This window comes from Triturus cristatus, chromosome 3_2, assembly GCF_964204655.1.
Source record: "Triturus cristatus chromosome 3_2, aTriCri1.1, whole genome shotgun sequence".
Classification (NCBI taxonomy): domain Eukaryota; kingdom Metazoa; phylum Chordata; class Amphibia; order Caudata; family Salamandridae; genus Triturus; species Triturus cristatus.
The window spans coordinates 74833484-74851332 of NC_140584.1; the positions used below are offsets into that span (position 1 = coordinate 74833484).

The 17849-nt window shown below is 44.0% G+C and overlaps 1 protein-coding gene across 1 annotated transcript in view; it reads left to right on the forward strand.

The window, feature by feature from the left end:
- Positions 1-536: 536 nt before the first annotated feature.
- The window catches only part of CLMP (CXADR like cell adhesion molecule), a 260841-nt gene continuing 243528 nt past the window's right edge, over positions 537-17849 (forward strand). Inside the window, exon 1 of the mRNA XM_085647260.1 lies at positions 537-991. Coding sequence (XP_085503386.1) covers positions 964-991 — 28 coding nt within the window. The 5' untranslated portion in view covers positions 537-963. The remainder of the gene's footprint in view (positions 992-17849) is intronic.

A 17849-nucleotide genomic window follows, 5' to 3' on the forward strand; every position in this document is an offset into this window, starting at 1 on the left:
CCGGGTTCGAGGATGGCAGCTCTAACCGTTTAGGCCACTTCTCTTCTAATATATGGGCCATGCCCTTTAAAGGATGGACCATGTTCAGTTAGACAAGCACTGCCATGGTTTGCAGGCCACTGGGGAAACACCGGAATGGCCAATTCGCCAGTTCTTTGGTTGCAATCCATCCACACTTGGAGCTAGACAAAATCACCTGGACCGGCAAAATGTGCCATGCGTCTCGCCAGCGTCGTTGCACCGCGCACAAAGGGGGTTACGGATAAGGCCCTAAAACAGAGAGGTGAGCCTGCAGAGAGACAACTTTGACCCTGCGATTTAATAAAGTCCTACGGGGTCATCTACGCGGGATCTAATCCCGGCTCCGTTCGTTGTGTGACGCAGAGCACATCACTCCATCTCTTGCTTATAAATTTGGAAAGGTACAAAACATGGAGGTATTTGCATTTTGGACACGACTTTCAGAAAAAAAAAGCCGAGAGGCTGTGGGGTTTCCCCGCAGAAGGTAAAACTCCTGCCAGCACTGAACAGCATCTGCACATGAGCGGTCCCTGCTGCCGCTGCTCCAGTCTGAAGGCTGGGAGGGGCCCTGCCATGCCTCCCCCTTTCTGCACACTGCTGCTCCACGCCTGCTTCCCTCGCAGACCTGGAGAAGTGCCTCGCTCGGCCCGGCTCAGGACAGTGCTGCGTGCTACCTCTGCGCCCAGGCACGGTACCCCTATCGCTTCGCAACGGGTTCGAGCACAGGGGCGGGGTGCGGTGGGGTCTGCTCTCAGGGGGACCCCCGACAAACCCCCCCTGCTGCCTGTATGTGGGAGGTATGCTGACAGCCGGCAAGTTGGAGCTGCCGCATGCTTCATTTAGGGATGCCTGACGCCTAGCAGACTCCTGTCGTTTCTGGGGACACCGGGACAACCTGAGCTGCGCCTCCACGCGGGACGGAAGCCGGAGCCCAACCTCAAAATGACGACATCCAGGGTACTTCTCCTAGGTAAGGGGCCTATCGTCTATCGTCCGTAGTGGGACATTCCAGATGACCAATTAGAAAATAATTCGTGAAATGAGAGGTTTGGCTATCTACTTTGAATCCCGGCGTCCCCGTTCGAATAAGTGGTATGACCCTGGGGAAGTCGCTATTCACCTCTTAGTCAGGTTCGCTTATATGCCACAAACTGGGAGCGCTATGCTGTGAATGAATACCCCAGATGTGCGCTATATCAGAGTATTCATTCATTTGTATTTACTGCACATGACGAGGCAAATACCGGCCTTTGTGTCATATTTAAACTCCATATAGGAACCCCAATCTCACCCATTAAAAATGAATTATAATACGAGGACCCATTATGCTTGCAAGTGGATTCAACTGGAAAGTCCATCTGAGTTATTCAATTGCCTTGTTAAAATGCATCTGACTATTTTATAGAGTGCAATTGGTAATTTACCAAAGCAAACTGGTATTTGCTACTGTAAAATAGCACTAAAAGAGAAGACATACAACCAACGATTTCATGTCACTGTTTAGTTTGCTTTCAATGTTTCTTGTTAGGATGTCCATTTATTTGACACACAGAAAAATCTAGTGGCACACGCTGTTAATTCTTGCCTAATTTGTGTACCGTACAAAGCGCACTGAAGTTGCCTCAAAGAAGAATGCAGACGCTATAGAAAACCAGCATTCATTAATTATTGTCGGACGTTGCGGTTCTTTTTTGAGAAAGTCTGCGCAGCGTTTGTAAACTGTGCTTTAAGAATAAAATATCATTTTTTGTGAAAGTAGCTTGAGGAAACCTTACACCGGCGAACATTTGGAAATCCTCGAATAGAGGAGCCTGGAAAGGTTCTCGCGTTTGAGACACATTGTTATTTTTTATTTGAAAAAAAAGTACATTGTATCCGGGAAAGAGGTAAAATTCCTTTTCAGGTTCCGAAAACAGGCGCGCGCTTGTCTCCAGCCGTGGCAGAGCTCGAAGATTTGAAACAGATGTGCTGGAGGGGCGAGTGGTGGGGGGGGTGGAGGAGAGGGGAGGGAGTGCAGCAGGGCCTAAGGGAAAGGATAGGAATGGGGGACAGGGCGGGGTGGGGGCGTCCCACAGAGAGAAAGGGAGCGGGGAAAAGGTGGGAGAGAGGAAGGGGGAGAAAGCAAGTAAAGAGGTGAGGGGAAAAGGAATATGGCGATGGGAGATGGAGCGTGAGGAAGCGTGGAATGGACCCGAAGAAAGAGGAGAGAATGAAAAGCGAGAGAGCTGGGGGAAATAGTGAGTGTAGGCAACTGAGGGAGGGGAAGACGGTATAATGAGAGACAGAGAGGGGCTGGGGGACTGTTGACAGGGAGGAGAGTGGGGCAGGGGACTGAAGCCAATACTAATGGAAAGTTAGTTTGGAAGCGTCGGAGTGAGAGGTATGGGTGAACCTACAAACTCCAAAGTCCAAACAGCGTCTAAGGAGGTATGGCGTATGTTCGCCACAGGGAGAGTGTTTGCTAGTTAAGGGCCCGTGCCATCCAATGTATGTATCTGTCTACATATACCTTAATATCTATCTGTATATGGATAGAGCGAGAGGAGAGGGGTAGAGAAGAGAGGGAGGGAGCAAGAGAGAACGGGGGACAAGAGAGGGGGGTGGTGACAGAAAGAACTAGTAAGGCACATCTACCGAACAGAGGAGAACCAGACAAAGAGAGGGCAAGAGAGAGAGGAGAGAAAGAGGAGGCGGGAGGAAGGAAAGAGAAGCAGAGATAAGCGAGAAAAGAAAGAGAGCGAAAAGAGAAGGAAGGGGGGTATGGAAAGGAGCTAACTGGATTTAAGTACAAAGGAGCAAGAAGAGCGGAGACACAATGGGTATTATAATCGAATACATGTGTGGAATGTCGAGTGAGCCATCAGGAAAGGGGGAACCGAAACAAGAAGCTAAGATTACACAAGTTCAGAAAGGGAAGAATGAGAAATAGTAGAGTTGCGGGGAGGCGGCGGGGGGCGGGGGGGGGGGGGGTGACAATAAGAGGTAGGTAAACACAGCCATGTGTACATTACTTTCCACGGATCGTCTGGCCATATATAGTTGCCATAACAGTTCGCACACCTCCTTGAGTTGTGAGCTTCAAAACTCTGGAGAAGCTGTAACCGATACTGTCCCCCTAAAGATATGTGTCCCGGGGTTACGTGAGAGGTCTGTCGAATGTAAATCACTGCAAACATTTAGGAAATACTTGAATAAACACTGAAAAAGCAGAACACTGACAGAAGGTCCAGCTCACCAGTTACAGATGGGTTCTGCTGGACTCAGTTGCACCCTAGTATCCTCGATATTGTCCTATAGAAGCACAACGGAGAAAAAAAACGCCAAGTTCTACTTGCAAATACAAAGAAACACACTTAACACAAGAATGGTACCTTCTCCACAGCTGTTTAACAGATGCCTCAGAGCTAATGATAGAATCTGTATTCAGTAGACACCATTTGAAAATGTTCAACTGGAGGAATCTACCTAGCATTTCACTGAACGTCTTCATATAGATCCAGTGGAAACCATTTGCAACTAGTTATGTGGAGTTGACTCCATGGCAATTTGTTTGATGTCCATTAACACATTTGCAAGCAACTGCACCAAGGAGAAACCATTTGCACCTTGTCATCTGGGCTGTTCTCTCGAGCAGTCTAATAAATCTAATATAAGCAAATGGGACCAGTAGTCCAATATTTAAAAATGATCAACTGGAATATTCAACCTAGTAATTTACTGGCTGCCCATGAACCATACCCCAGCAGCTGGATCTAGGAGAAACCATTTGTAAGTGTTTAGCTGGAGTGTTCTCTCTAGTAGGCCTTTGGCTGTCCAGTAACACTCTTGTCAGCAGTATCCACTAGAAACCATTTGTAACTGGTCAATTGGCATTTCTCCTGTAGTGAGTTCATAGGTATTCGCACCGCACATTGCATTTCTACTCTACCTTGACAGTCAATATGCAATATTAATCTGACATAAAATAGGTTTGCCTTATTTATTCATTAGGCCACAAGAATAAAGCACAACAGGCGTGCGGGCATTGCTATAAAGCACCACCCCCTCCTCATGGCCACGCGAGCCTTTCTGGGATGAAGGAGGGCTTTAAGCGTGGCTTCTGAGTCTAGGCCTACAACACTGCGGGATTCCTAGCCAGGGACTGTGCAGGCAGGATGTGAGCACCGAGGTAGCCTCATTATGGAATGGAGGTGGAGGGGGGAGCACGCTGGGCCCCCTGGGAGAATCCTGGGCCAGGAATCAAAGGCTCTTCATTTTCTATAGTGTAGCCAAGAAACTCGGTCTAATTAAGGAATGGGCCTGTTACCGGAGAGAGCTGTCGGAGGGACATTTCTTTAAATGGCCAATCCATAACCCTACCGTGCCGATGAATGTATATCAACGCGGGGGCTAATGCAGCAGAATGGAATTACCATAATTGATACTCAAAGAATATGCTCTAATTAATGAACCCAGACAGCATTTTTATCGTTCCGCACTCAATTGATTTAATCAAAATATACCAGTGTGTGAGCGTGTGTGTGCTTGTGTGGGGGAATGGTGAGGACTGGTGGAAGTATGTGTGTGAATGTGTGCTGTTTGCACAACCTCAGGTATGTGTATGTCGGTGCATGTGACATATGAGTATGTTCTAGTGTGATTGTCTACGTGTCTGTCTGTGTATCTGTGTGTGTACATGTGTTTGGCTAGAAGTAGGGTGTGTGAATGGTATATTTTTGGGTATTTGTAGGGGTGTGCAGTTGGTGTCTTTGAGAATAGCATTTGCTTTTGGTATGTACACTTGTACGCAGACAGTGTATTGTGTCTTTATGTCTGTGTTGGGGTGGTGGGGAGTGTGTGATTTTTTGTAGTTGATTTAGAGTTTTGAATGAAAGGTGTGTGCATGTGTTTGAGGGCATGTGTGTGTATGTGTGTTGCATAATCTGCGTATTTGTGTGAGTAAGTGGTGTGTTTACTTGCTGTAGTGTGGTGTGTGTATCTGGAATTAATGTCTGCTTGTGGTACAAGCGTTTGTTTGGAGTATGTAGGCTTGAGCAGAGTGGTGTAGTGTGAGGGTGAGAGATATGTGACATACATATGTGTTTCCATTTAACTCTAGCAATACAAAAGTTCGGTTTGGGGTGTGGCCACTAAGATGTTTGGTTGGGTTCCCAGAACATACATTTTATCAAGACGTAACATTGAGTTCATTAGGCTTCAGCAATAAGGAAAGTGGGAGTAGGTTCTCTTTGCTGAACAGACTGCACTGGTAGAGGTATGCTGTACCCTTCAAGAAGGGTGTTCACAATAGGATTCAAGGGATGGTGTTTCCTTTGTATGTTGAGAACCAAAAAAGGATATGCTACAAAATATTACAGGAGAAATACTTTGACAAAGTATTTTACTTGCATCTTTAAGAAAGCCTATCTGAGCTCATGTCTTTACCTTTTGAGCAAAAAAATCTATAAATCCAACAAAATGGTATACTGACTGTAAAGTGAAACAAAGGAATGTGGAAGGGTGATTTGTAAATTGCACTGTGACTTTATAACAGTTTGATGCATCCAAACAGCAAATACTAACCATTCACAAAGTCATAAATCAGAACTTAAATCTCATCATATCAGCAAAATAAACACATCAAAGAACAAATGCTAGCTCCCAATTAAAAGCTAAGCATCATGTCACAACTGCAGTCTAGATAAATGACTGCTTGACACCCATCACCAAAACCTAATGGGAACTGAAATGGGGCAATGTAAACTCCTCAAAATGAAAAGTGCTCGATTGACATCCCATCCAAACAATGGCAAAGTATGACAAGTATTTGCAATGTAATCGGTCTCGCCCTTGGGACCGTATTTAGCTATGCAGCACATTAGCCTGGGTGCTGAAACATCTACTGTTATTTATCATGGAGGAGAAGTGAGCACCAAACTGCGTGATACGCCAGGTATGGGAACACATGGGGAGAAATATTGCCTTTCAGTGGGAAATGGTATAGTCCAAAGCTCTGTTTTTAATATAAAATCAGGGCCTTCGGTGGTCATATCTCTGAAAATACAAGATTTAAAAAAAATATTATTGTCTACGGGTGCTTGTGGAAGACAATTTCTATGGACTGGAATCTAGAGAATGCTAAAGTGATTCTGGTATTTCACAGACCTCTGCTGGTCATTACCTATCAAGAGAGTTAAATAGAGGCAGTTGCCAGAAAAATAAAAAACAGAATGTCCCTCAGCAGAAAGCAATTCTGGTACATTTCACTGACCTCTAATGGTCGTTTTCTATTAAGACAGTTAAATAGAGGCAGTTGAACAGAAAAAAAAGTCCCTACGTGGAAGCAGACAAGTCCTAGGGCTGATCTACAGAGCCCACAAAGTACACACACATATAAGTATATAATAAGTATATACTAAAGTATGTAACAGAGGTCTCAAATGCTCAACCTAAAAAATGCATGATCCCCAATTGTTGAAGCAGCTGACTGATAGCCCACTCACTAACTGTGCTTCTTCTTATTGTACTTTTTAAAAGAATAGGTAACATGAGGTATTACAGAGCTATAGCCAGACCTAAAATGCAACTTTGTGTGCTCAGCAAACTCATTTTAAAGTTAGCTTCCTCAAAGAGCAGAAATAGCTTCCACCACTTCACAAAAATGCCCTCCTAAGCACCAGACTGCAAGGGTCCATGAAATGTGATGGACCTTAGTTCATCCAGTGTCAGGGTATATATCAAGAATTATTTGGCATGCAGGTAAATATTCAAATCTACCTTTTTGTGTACATGCTTTAAGAGTGGTCTTGGTTCGGGAGCAGTATAGATTTTCGAGCAACTGTATGTCTGTGGATTTGACACAGTGCTGGGATTCCAACGTCAACACACTCATTAGATATATGTAATTGTATACATTATATGTCAAGTGCAAGGAATCTGGAAATGCTGCGCAACCTGAATGAGGTTCCATCATTTTACCGAACAAATTACATGTGGCACAGAATACGCCGTATCACATATCACATCATTAATGAGATCCGTAATCACATTACAGATGCTCTCAGAAGAGCACGCGGTATGGGGTCTGATTTCATAGTCCATTAGAGTTTTGAGAATTCATTTTCTGCTGCTTATGGAAATCATAACGCGCGCACACAAGTGCCCTTGTGACTTCCTACCATGCATGAGATGAGAATTATAATAACATCGGGTGCTCACCATCTTTTATAGAGTGAGAAAAATGAATTTTTGACATCTATGAAAAAACAAACACTATGATATTAGGCAATGGTGATTGTTTTAAGACATCAGTCCCTTGTATACTCATATATGGTATATTTCCTCTATAATAAGCAATTTCGTGCTCGTTATTGCACCATTCATGATGTTAAAAAAATCTACAGCACTTGCTTTTGTAATAAAAGTGATGCTTAGTGAGCCACACATAGGTAAAAATATAAATTCTGATGTTTCCCAAAACATCTAAGTGAGATATATGTTTCAGTTAACCAATAGCAGACACTAAAGTAGGCCTAGGAAAGCTATCATTTGTTTCACAATTTTATGTTCTTAATTGCCACAAGTTTGTTGATGGAGGAAGATCCCCAATGGTGAGTTACCATAGGAGTGACCAGCAAAGAAAGATGATATTCTGGCACTAATGAACTATTAAGTGGAAATTGCATTACTGATGCAAACAATGGAATATAATCACTAAGAAATATGTGTATTGCTTTTTAGTGGAGGTTCTTGGTGATCAATTTAGTACATAAAGTGTGGAACTGAATTAAATTGATGGTCTCATTTGTTTATTCTTATTGTAAACCAAAATAAATATTTAATCTCACGCTCCTAAATTATTGAATTGGACATGAGTATGGTGGGGTGGAGGGGCTCTACTTTGAGAGTAGGTATCGGCTGCATCTTACCATACTGGAAGATCCATAGAGAAAATCTGCATAGAAACGCCAGTATCCACTCAAAATCTAGCTAGCGCTTCGAGGCGCAGTTAGAAAGGTAAACATATCTAGTGAGCCTTGTGCAGTCAGGATGCTTCGAATTTATTTCAATCATTGATTAAAACAGCCCGTCAGCGTTATCCTCCTCTAGCCATACAATCCTTTACATAGCAAGTAAAGAATTTTCGGTAATTTGATCCTCACCTTATGAGGATTACAAACACATTATCAGTACTAAATTTAGCACCACAGGAGGGATAATATGGTTGACATACTGAAGGAAATAACTCATAATTTGCTTTGAAATTCGTATTGTTGAATACCTATAATGGTAAAATTAACAGACCATACTCATGGCGCGTGGGAATGTAAGGGAAGACGAGGATGCAATCTCCTGTAGGGCTAAAAAGGATTGCTATGCTAATCAAAGGCAGCAAAAGGAAGACTTTTTGTTCTGTTTCGACTGTGGTCTTTTCTCATTCCGCTTTGTAAGTTGTTCCGCATTTTATGGTCTGCAAATTTATAAAATGAAGAAAAGCCCTTTCAATGTATAAACAGAAGAGTCATCGAACTCCCTCAGTTCTAGGCATTTAAACAATAACGTCTCAATGTTCCAATGAGTGGGCGGTATATTACTAATGATTCAGAATTCAACTGATTTCTTCCAAACTTCTGGAGTTGTGTGACGTCATGGCAAACGTGAGACACCTTCATAGTTAAATAGTTGATATCATCAGTCCTGTTTCATCCTCCCTTTCTTGTTTTTCATTTCTTCTTTCCATTAATCCTTCTTTTGATTAATTTCCTCATTCCAACACTGTGATTTCTCCCTCCTTCTGTTTTTATTTTCTCTCATTCTATCATCCTTTCTCCTTTTCCACCCTGCACACTTATAAACCTTCTTTAATTTCTCTCCTGTTCCCGCTTTGCTTTTACTGTTTTGTCCATCCGTTTCCTGTTTCCCCTCTTTTTTCACCTCTACTTTCCCCCTCAGGATCCCCTTTAACTGATCTTGTTTCACCTTCCCTTATCCCTCCAACCTTTTCGGTTCCCTCTTCCAATGTTTTGTTTCCTCCTTCCTTGCTCCGCTCCTCCTTTCACATCCTGTTCACTCCTACCCTCTCAGATAACTTTTTATTCCCTCTACCCTTCACACATTCCTCTATCATTCCCTCCAATATCATGTTCTTCCCTCCACTCATATTCCTTCATCATTCCCTCACCTGTTTTCACCTTCCCTATTCTGTTCCATCCTCCTATCCGTTATCTTCTCAAGTATCCTGTTCCCTCCCCTGTCCCTCCCTTGTCTCCTCAATGAAACTATTCTGTCCACTCCTCTCCTTCCACACATATTGCTTTATCTTTCACTCTCTTGTCCCCTCCTTGGCTGTACTGCTACCACAACATTATTCGGTTATCTCCTCCTTTCCCTCAATTGCTCTCCTATCACCTCCTTCCCACAATCGTTGCACCTCTTCTCCTCCAGTCAACTGTGATGAAAAAAGGAGCTTGTAAGGTAGGATGAGAGGTGTGGGGGGGGGGAAGGGGGGAGCAGGGTCAGCCTCGGACAGCAAATAGGCCGGGGCACCAAAATAAAAGTGGTCCCCATTAGTGAATTATACAGCAAAAGAAATTGGCCCATGTTTGCAAATGTGAGGAGTTCTGAACTTGGAAAGACACGCTCTATAAGTGTTTGGTGGGGTATGAAATACTGCATAGATTTGAGCGGGAACTAAAGTGAAAAGAAAACTTCAGAAAGCATGTTTGTTCAGCTGGTGGAGGGAAGCAACTTGAGGGCGAAGCAACACACGGGGGACCAAAGCAACAGGGGGTGTAAGCAACAACTGAAGGCATGGGTGGGGGTGGAAGAACACAGGGGCACGAGTGATCGGTTAGAAACACACAGCGGGTGGGTGGGGAAGCAACACAGAAGATGAGGGTGAATGGAACAAACGGGCAAAAGAGAGCAACCTGGAGTTGCCAGTGAGAAGCACACAGGCAATAAAGCAAAGCAGGGAGTAGTGGGGGAGAAATACACAGAAGAGAGAGAGGAACACGGAGTGCGGTAGCAGAGGGGAGAGAGAAGATCAATTTGGGACACAACTGGAAAACGCAAGCAGGTTCATGGAGTGCTTAGGCAAAAAGAAGGAAGTAGCTCTTGAAAAAAGAGCAGTGAAAGGACACAAGTAGCATCTGTGATTCAGGGAAGGGATAGATGCATGAAGAAGAATGAAGGCCCATACAATGTAGCAAATAGCAAGGAAACACATGAGAGTGACAATAAAGCCAACCAATGGAAAGCAATGGGCAGGCTGTAAGCTCATTGCTAGCTAATTACATGTCTCGCAATGGACAGAGCATGCGCTGTCTAAAAGGTGAGACCTGAAAAAGACAGGTTAGTAGGGTAAGGGGAATCAATGAACAGGGTAAAAAGACATTGTTTGCTGAAATAGCAGGATAACAATAAAACGTAGGATTAGGAACAGTTCCTAGACTATGTGCGGCGATTACGTCGATTATAAATGAACAAGGGCCCTAGCCATAGGCTATTACAGGCTCATGCACAGCTACAGAGGTCAATCGACACATGAAGCTCTCATTGCTCTTTTGGTTCTTAGTTGTCACAGAGGAGGTAGATGCTCTAGGAAGGGGAGAGAAGTATGGCTGGATGGAAGGAAACTCGATTCCAAGAGCCAATCAACACGCTCATCTACAGCTGTCACCAGGGCAGGACTGGGAACCAAACCCAGCCCCGGCAAAGTGCTCGGCTGGCCCACTGGGAGTTGGAGGTGCGGCTGAGCTTTTTGCCAGGGCCGGTTTCAGCCAATTTTGTTATAGGGGTCGATATTGCAGCTCTGATGCAAAAACGGCCAAGTAACAAAAATGGCCCCCCAGGGGCCTGAAACCGGCCCCCATCCTGGCGGCCCACCGGGGAAATGCCCGGTGCCCGCTGCAGCCAGTCTGGCCCTGGCTGTCACGTGGATGGTTACTGAATTTGATTTGGAAACTGACAAAGATAGTGGCCACTCAGAAACTCAAGCTAAGGACAAAACAAGCAAAATGATTCACATCATTTTACACCATGTGAGAATATTCTGATTCTGGAAAAATCATAGAAAATAACTTTAGAGTAATTGAAAACAGATGCTAATTCTCTCATATTTGAATAGGGATCTCACAGTAGGACACACCGCAATTTACATACTGCAGAAAAATAATGTCACGATCAAACAAAAATCTTGCCAAATACCTTTACAATGATTGAAAATAGCCCCAAATTATTCCTATTCTAAATAGACACAGAGAGTACACCACTTTGTAACATGTTGCAACAAAATCAAGATTTCACAAAACTACTGCCAAAAATCTTTAGAACAATTGGACAAATGTTTCCCAGGACGTATCAAAAGCAGAGGCCAACAATTCATCAAGTCATGCATTGATTCCTGACTGTATTATGGAATGTCACAATTTTATTGAACAAAGACATTTCACAGTTCCAGGATCACGGGTCTCGCTATTCCTTTTAAGGTAATATAATGTAACTTAGTTAAGAACCATGAGCTACTTGAATCAAACAGCGACTGATTGTGCATTTTAGTGCACCAATCAAACAGAGCCTCTAAAATGTTTAAAAAAAGAACTTACGAAACTCCAGTGTAAACACTACACGTCGAGAAACGTCTATATTCTCTTTACACATTATTTGTGCTCGTTATTTTAATTCATTGGTTGGATTAAATGACAGATTGGAACAGGGTCAAGTACCACAGCGGACACCTTGGCAAACCGCAGACCTGACCAGAAGTTTTGTCATTAGCTGGTTATGAGGGGCTTGGCTCCTCGGTGCCCCGTTGCAGGACTATGCACTCCCCACAAACTAGTGCCAAAACACATACACACTCCAAAAGATAGGTCCAGCCAGGGCTTTAAGTGGGCCGGGTCTCACTGGGTCTGAGCCAGAGGCGCAACTAGAGCCAAATTTCGGGGGGGGGGGGGGGGGAGGGGGGGGGGCTAAGAAAAAATTTCGAGGGGGGCGGAATCTTTAAGCAATAGGCAGAGTGGAGCTGATTTCGGGGGGGGGGGGCTGAATCTTTAAGCAATAGGCAGCGTGGAGCTGCAGGGGCTCTTAGAAGGGGTGAAACAACAGCAAGGCCTCATTAACATGCAAATGGTCTTTTAAAGACCTGTGAAGTTCTCGGGTGCGGCTGTGTGTGCGCCCGGGAAGCTGTCTCATCCCGGGCTGCCACATACGACGGGGGGGCTGAAGCCCTGTGAGTCCAATGGGTGTTGCGCGCCTGGTCTGAGCACCTGCAGTTTTTTAAAGGAGGCCTCGAAACGGGTCTCTGTCGGGCTCTGTTTTGTGCCCTGGCACAGTAGGTCTGTTTTTTCCCGGACTGCAGTCCGGAAAAAAGTGCCAGGGCACAAAAGAGAGCCCGATAGAGACCCGTTTTGAGACAGCAGGCACATCATGTGCGTGTGCTCACACTGCTCACTTCTCACCAGTGGAGAAGTTACGGCTTGACGTCATACCAGGTGAGCATTGTAGGGGAAGGGAAATCCTTTAAGGAGAATAATTTTCTCTCTGGATTTCCCTTCTCTTTTTGAAACTCAGGAGCTGCAACATTGTCGTAGTGTCTGTCACAAGGGCTTTAAGTGGAAGCTTTTTCAATATTAATATACAAGCCATAGTTGCTGCCTATTTATCGTATGCAACTCACAACCATTGACAAAGCCAATAGTCCTGATTTGTTATAGGTATGATGTCACTTGTATAATATATCTGGATGCAAAGACAGGAACAGCAAAATACAAGTCGGGCGGCACACTATGCTAAGCACAGATTTTAGGTGTTTTCAAGCCACGCCCTTAATTACATTGGCCACGCCCCTTTGAGAGACCCCCCCCAGTTTTTTTGATCCCACTTAAAGCCCTGTGTCCATCTGGAGGATTCACACAAACACCCAAAATGACTGGACGCACTATCAGAACTTTCCAAAAAAGCGGCCAAAACACAGAATTCAGATCTCTCTGTTCCTCTCTGTCTCTCTCATCCACAAACACTCAAAAACATGCTCATGCAGACATGCTCACAATCACACAGTGTTACATGATAGATGACCTCTGCACAGTCTCAATCTGATGACTCATGGATCTCATAGTCAAGTTGAGTGAAAACATTTCTCAACCCATCCCACAAGGCACGCAGAGACCACACACCCAATGACTTAGGCAGTATGGCACTTGCGCGCCACCACAACACTTTATCACACAGTTACGGTAAAACTCACCTCAACTCCTTCTTTTGAACGCTCATGTATGGTCGGCCAACAAAGGACTTCACTTTTTAAGGACATTTCAATAGATTGCAAGTCACATCCTACTTGATAATATTGGAAATGGAGGTAGCAGGGACACATGACTACAAAATAGAATTCATGGGCATTTCAGGTTTTTAGACGCCATGAAATAACTTCCTTTTCCATGTCAGAATTCATGGGCACATTTACAAGCCCCTTGTGCCACCGGTGCGTCACTTTTTCCCATATTAAAAGTGACACACCGGCAGCGATGGGGCTTGTATATAAGCCCCTCAATTTGGAAACTACAGATGACTTGACAGTTCTTCTTAGCCAATGGAAAAATAAGGTTCTAAAAACTGAATTCCAGTCTTCGTTTTTCTCTCCTCAACAATTCGTTTTTTTCACATATTTGTATAGGTTAAGGTGCCAGTTTTCTGTGCTGGAGTCAAAATATTTATAAGACATGCCACTGAGGCCTTCCAGCCAAATTTAGTGCGGATTTATCTAGAATCTTAAAAAAAAAATGTAAAAAATATGGGGCATTCTCAAATAAGTCAGTTGAGGCAAGGGTGGAAGAGGCAGGAAATTGCGGATTTGACATTATTCATATTACAGAGTTCATATATAATCTTATCACCCACTTGACTCAGCCAGCCACATTTTCCATTAAAAATCTGTATACTTTCCCGCCTCAGAAGTGCTCCGCTTCAAGGCATCTATTTTTTTTTTCAAAATGGGCTTTGTTTGGTTTGAGAGGTTCGACTTGACGCCAGACCCTGGCCGCACTGGGGACGTCACTTCACATTACTTCCAGGGAGACTGCCAATTATGTCCAATCACTATTCCAGGCCGAGAAAGCCACCAAGGCAGCTCGACGCCCACCGCACAGTGCAGAAATCAGGAGTGTTTGCAGCTCAGCAGACGCCTGACTGAACTGCACTGCAAGAAACACAAACAAAAATCACCTAGGCCTGTCCAAGTGCTTCCTAATGCGTCATTAAAGCAAATTGTACATTTTGGTAGGTGCGGAATTGTCGCTACAGTAAAGTAATTCTAGGTCACCGACTTGGGAGACGCCAGCTTTGAGTGCCTGATTATTAAAGAAGTCATCAAATTTGGGCTCGGTGCCAGGACAGAGAGGCATCAAGATGTCATTTCAGGTAGAATGCCAAAACTCATTTAAATGGTCCATTCTGCGGCACAAGGAAATAAAAAATAAACATTTCAGGCAAAAACAAGGCAATTAGAGTAATTTGTCCAGGAGCACGCAAGGTTATAAAGTGAAAGTCACAAGCTTAAAATGGATGCCCAAGGGCAGCTCCTCCACTACTTTCTCGCAGTGCGAGAAGCAGAAACATAAAAAGGTTCTTCTGAGAAAAAGCAGAAGTGCTTGGATGCAGGCTGCTGCTCTATGAGTAGGGCTGGGAAGGGAAGGAGTGGTGTGCCCACTCCTGAGCGAGCATGACTGGTTTGGTCGGCACTCTGGGGCCGCCCAAACCAGTCATGCGCACAATGCCCTTTCTCCATGCAGGCTGTAATGCAGCCTACATGGAGAAAATGGCCTCCCCATAGGTGCCTGCCTGAGGGGCGTCCCCACCAATCACAACGCTGCCATTGCAGTGTTGTGATTGGCTTAGTGGAGGGGAGGGAGGCAGGAGAGTAAAGCAGGAGCGGGAGCAGTAGCCGGAGCAGTAAAAAACGCAGGCTCGGGCCGGCGGACAGGTTTTTTTTTTATTATTAATTATTAAATTTACCCCCAGACACCTCCCTGCACGATTCCTTCCACCCCCCACCCACAATTAATGCTGGCCGCAACTATGGTTGCCTCTCCACAGTGGACACGTTACTCCATATCTCCACCTAGACTATATTTGTGTTGGTATTTGACATATTGCAGCCCTAGACACGAAGAGCACCAGTGCACTACACAGACGTTTTTATTGTAGCAGGTCTATCTCAAATATCAGAAATTGTACTTAGGAGTGTCTGCGGTATGCGGCTCCTTCAGAGCAGGATAGCATGAATTTAGAATAATTAACTCAGATCACACTACAGTGTCAAGGACTAGACGATAAGAAGGTCTGTTGAGTTTCCTTCTTGATTGTTGACTTTCCTTCTTGATTGCTTAGTTTCCTTCTTGATTGCTGAGTTTCCTTCTTGATTGTTGAGTTTCTTTCTTGAGTGTTGAGTTTCCTTCTTGATTGTTGATTTTCCTTCTTGATGTTTGAGTTTCCTTTTTGATTTTTGAGTTTTCTTCTTGATTTCTGAGTTTCCTTCTTGATTGTCGAGTTTCCTTCTCGATTGTTGAGTTTCCTTCTTGATTGTTGTATCCTTCTTGATGGTTGAGTTTCCTTTTTGATTGATGAGTTTCGTTCTTGATTGATGAGTTTCCTTCTTGATTGTTGACTTTCCTTCTTGATTGTTGAGTTTCCTTCATTATTGTTGAGTTTTGTTCTTGATTGCTGAGTTTCCTTCTTTAATTGTTGAGTTTCCTTCTTGATTGTTGAGTTTCTTTCTTGATTGTTGTATCCTTCTTGATTGTTGAGTTTCATTCTGTATTGCTGATTTTCCTTCTTGATTGCCGAAAGAAAGAAAAATCCACTCAGTAGCCACAGTGCCACCCTGCACTTAATAGTACAAGTGAAGTGAAAGGTGTCAGTTGACTCCCCTGTTGTTCTTACCTCTTTTCAGAGGAAAGAACAACAGAGGAGAAAAAAACTTCTTGGCAATCTTGTATTCTGTGATTAATTTATAAAAAAAATAAGTGCCAGGGCTCTCGTCAGGAGGCCACTGCAGCTTGCACCATACATTGCCCCAGCCATGCTACCAATGAAAGTAACAACGCAACCTCTAACCATCACACTCCTACAAATGTGACAATTCGGACTATTTCAGTCCCCCAAAGCTATGAGAATGGCTTGGGTGGCAGGTAATAGTCATTTGTAATGTATATAGATAACGCCACCTTGTAGCAGACTGTCACAAGCACCAGTGTTGAAATTTAAGTGCAGGTGCCGAGCCCCTTAAACCACCGGCTAAAATTAAGCACTGCTTGTAGTTCTTGAGTGAAGTTTAATAAAGAAGTTAATAGCAAGGAACCAAACTTCCCCTGACCTTATAGAAGAGGAAGGAGACAAGCAAGAGTATCAATAAGCAGCTCCAGTAGAGGTTCCAACTGTAAGAAGCATAAGTCAGGGACAAAAATAGTTGAAAGTTGACAAAGAACATGAGCAAAAATTGGGGAATAAATATGCTGCGATGCATTAATCACTCGTAAAGGTCTCCTCATATAGGATTCAAACAGTACTTGACATCACAGGGAAAGACTCTACTAGACCTTCAATTGGAAACTTCAGATAGTATTATCTCAACATACCAACATCTTGGAGAGGGCAGTTTGAGAGGCTTGTTCAATGCCCTTTCCTAAGACCTATGGCATTGGTTTAGCACACAAAAACAAGCATTGGCATAGCCAATAGGTCTCGCCTTTGGGACCTTCTAAGTGTTTAGGAAGTCAGTTCCAGGGTGAAGAGGAGGCAGGGGTGAGAACAGAGAAAAGGAAGTCAGCCCTGAGGTGAAGATGGGGATGGAGTAAGAACAGCGGAACAGCTGGTCAGTGTGTGGGTAAAGAGGATGGTTGTAAATAGAGGAGAATGTGAAGAAAAAAACAAAGAAAGGGTGGTAGCGCTCGAGTGAACTGAGGACAGGGCAGTATGTGTGGAGACTAGTGATCAGAAATGTAGTAGTATGACAGAGTAAAGGAGGGGATGCGACAAAGAAATGGAAGGGCACTTGTTGTGAAAGTGAGGAGGAGGCAGCGGGACTGGAATAAGAACAGGACCGGGCAGTGCCATAAAGAGAGGGCCAGGTAGTGCCACCTTGGGGAGACAGCAGGGCTGAAATAAGGAGCAGGGCCAGCGTGAGGTGACCCAGGGACTAAAATAAGAACAGGGCCGGGCAGTGCCATAAGGAGAGGGCCGGGCAGAGCCAGCACGAGGAGACCTTGGGGCCGACATGCGGGCCGTGCTAGCCTGAGAGGAGACTGCGGAACTGAAATGGGGAGAGTCTGTGGCGCGCCTGGGTGTGGCTACACAAGATCACTGACCTACTTTCTTTTGCTAACAGGGTCACCTGGCAGATATATTCAGCATCGTAATAACTAATAAAATACATGTTTTGGTAGCATGACTATAGTTGAATAAAGTTGAGTGTTATGTCTAGTACACATTTCAATTAAAACAAACGGTTTTTTGAGCCAAAACTTGCTTGATAACTTTATTTCGGTCAAAAGACCATAAAAGTACGAATAGACATATCATCAGTTACATTAATACAAATGGAGCGATAAAACAATAAATAACATTTTGGAGTTAAAATCTTTAAAAAAACAAGATTAAACTTTTACGTCATCAAGATAAAGGTGGTTAGGTTAAAAAAGTTTTCCTCCAACGCCACATGCCGTAAAGATAGCGAGATACAGCGAAAACAATGAGTGGATCAGTATCATAAGTTAGAGTCCTGCTGGCCTGTTTAAAATGGCGAAAGCCCAAATTCCTACAAATGGGAATCAGCCAACTTTTCCTAATTA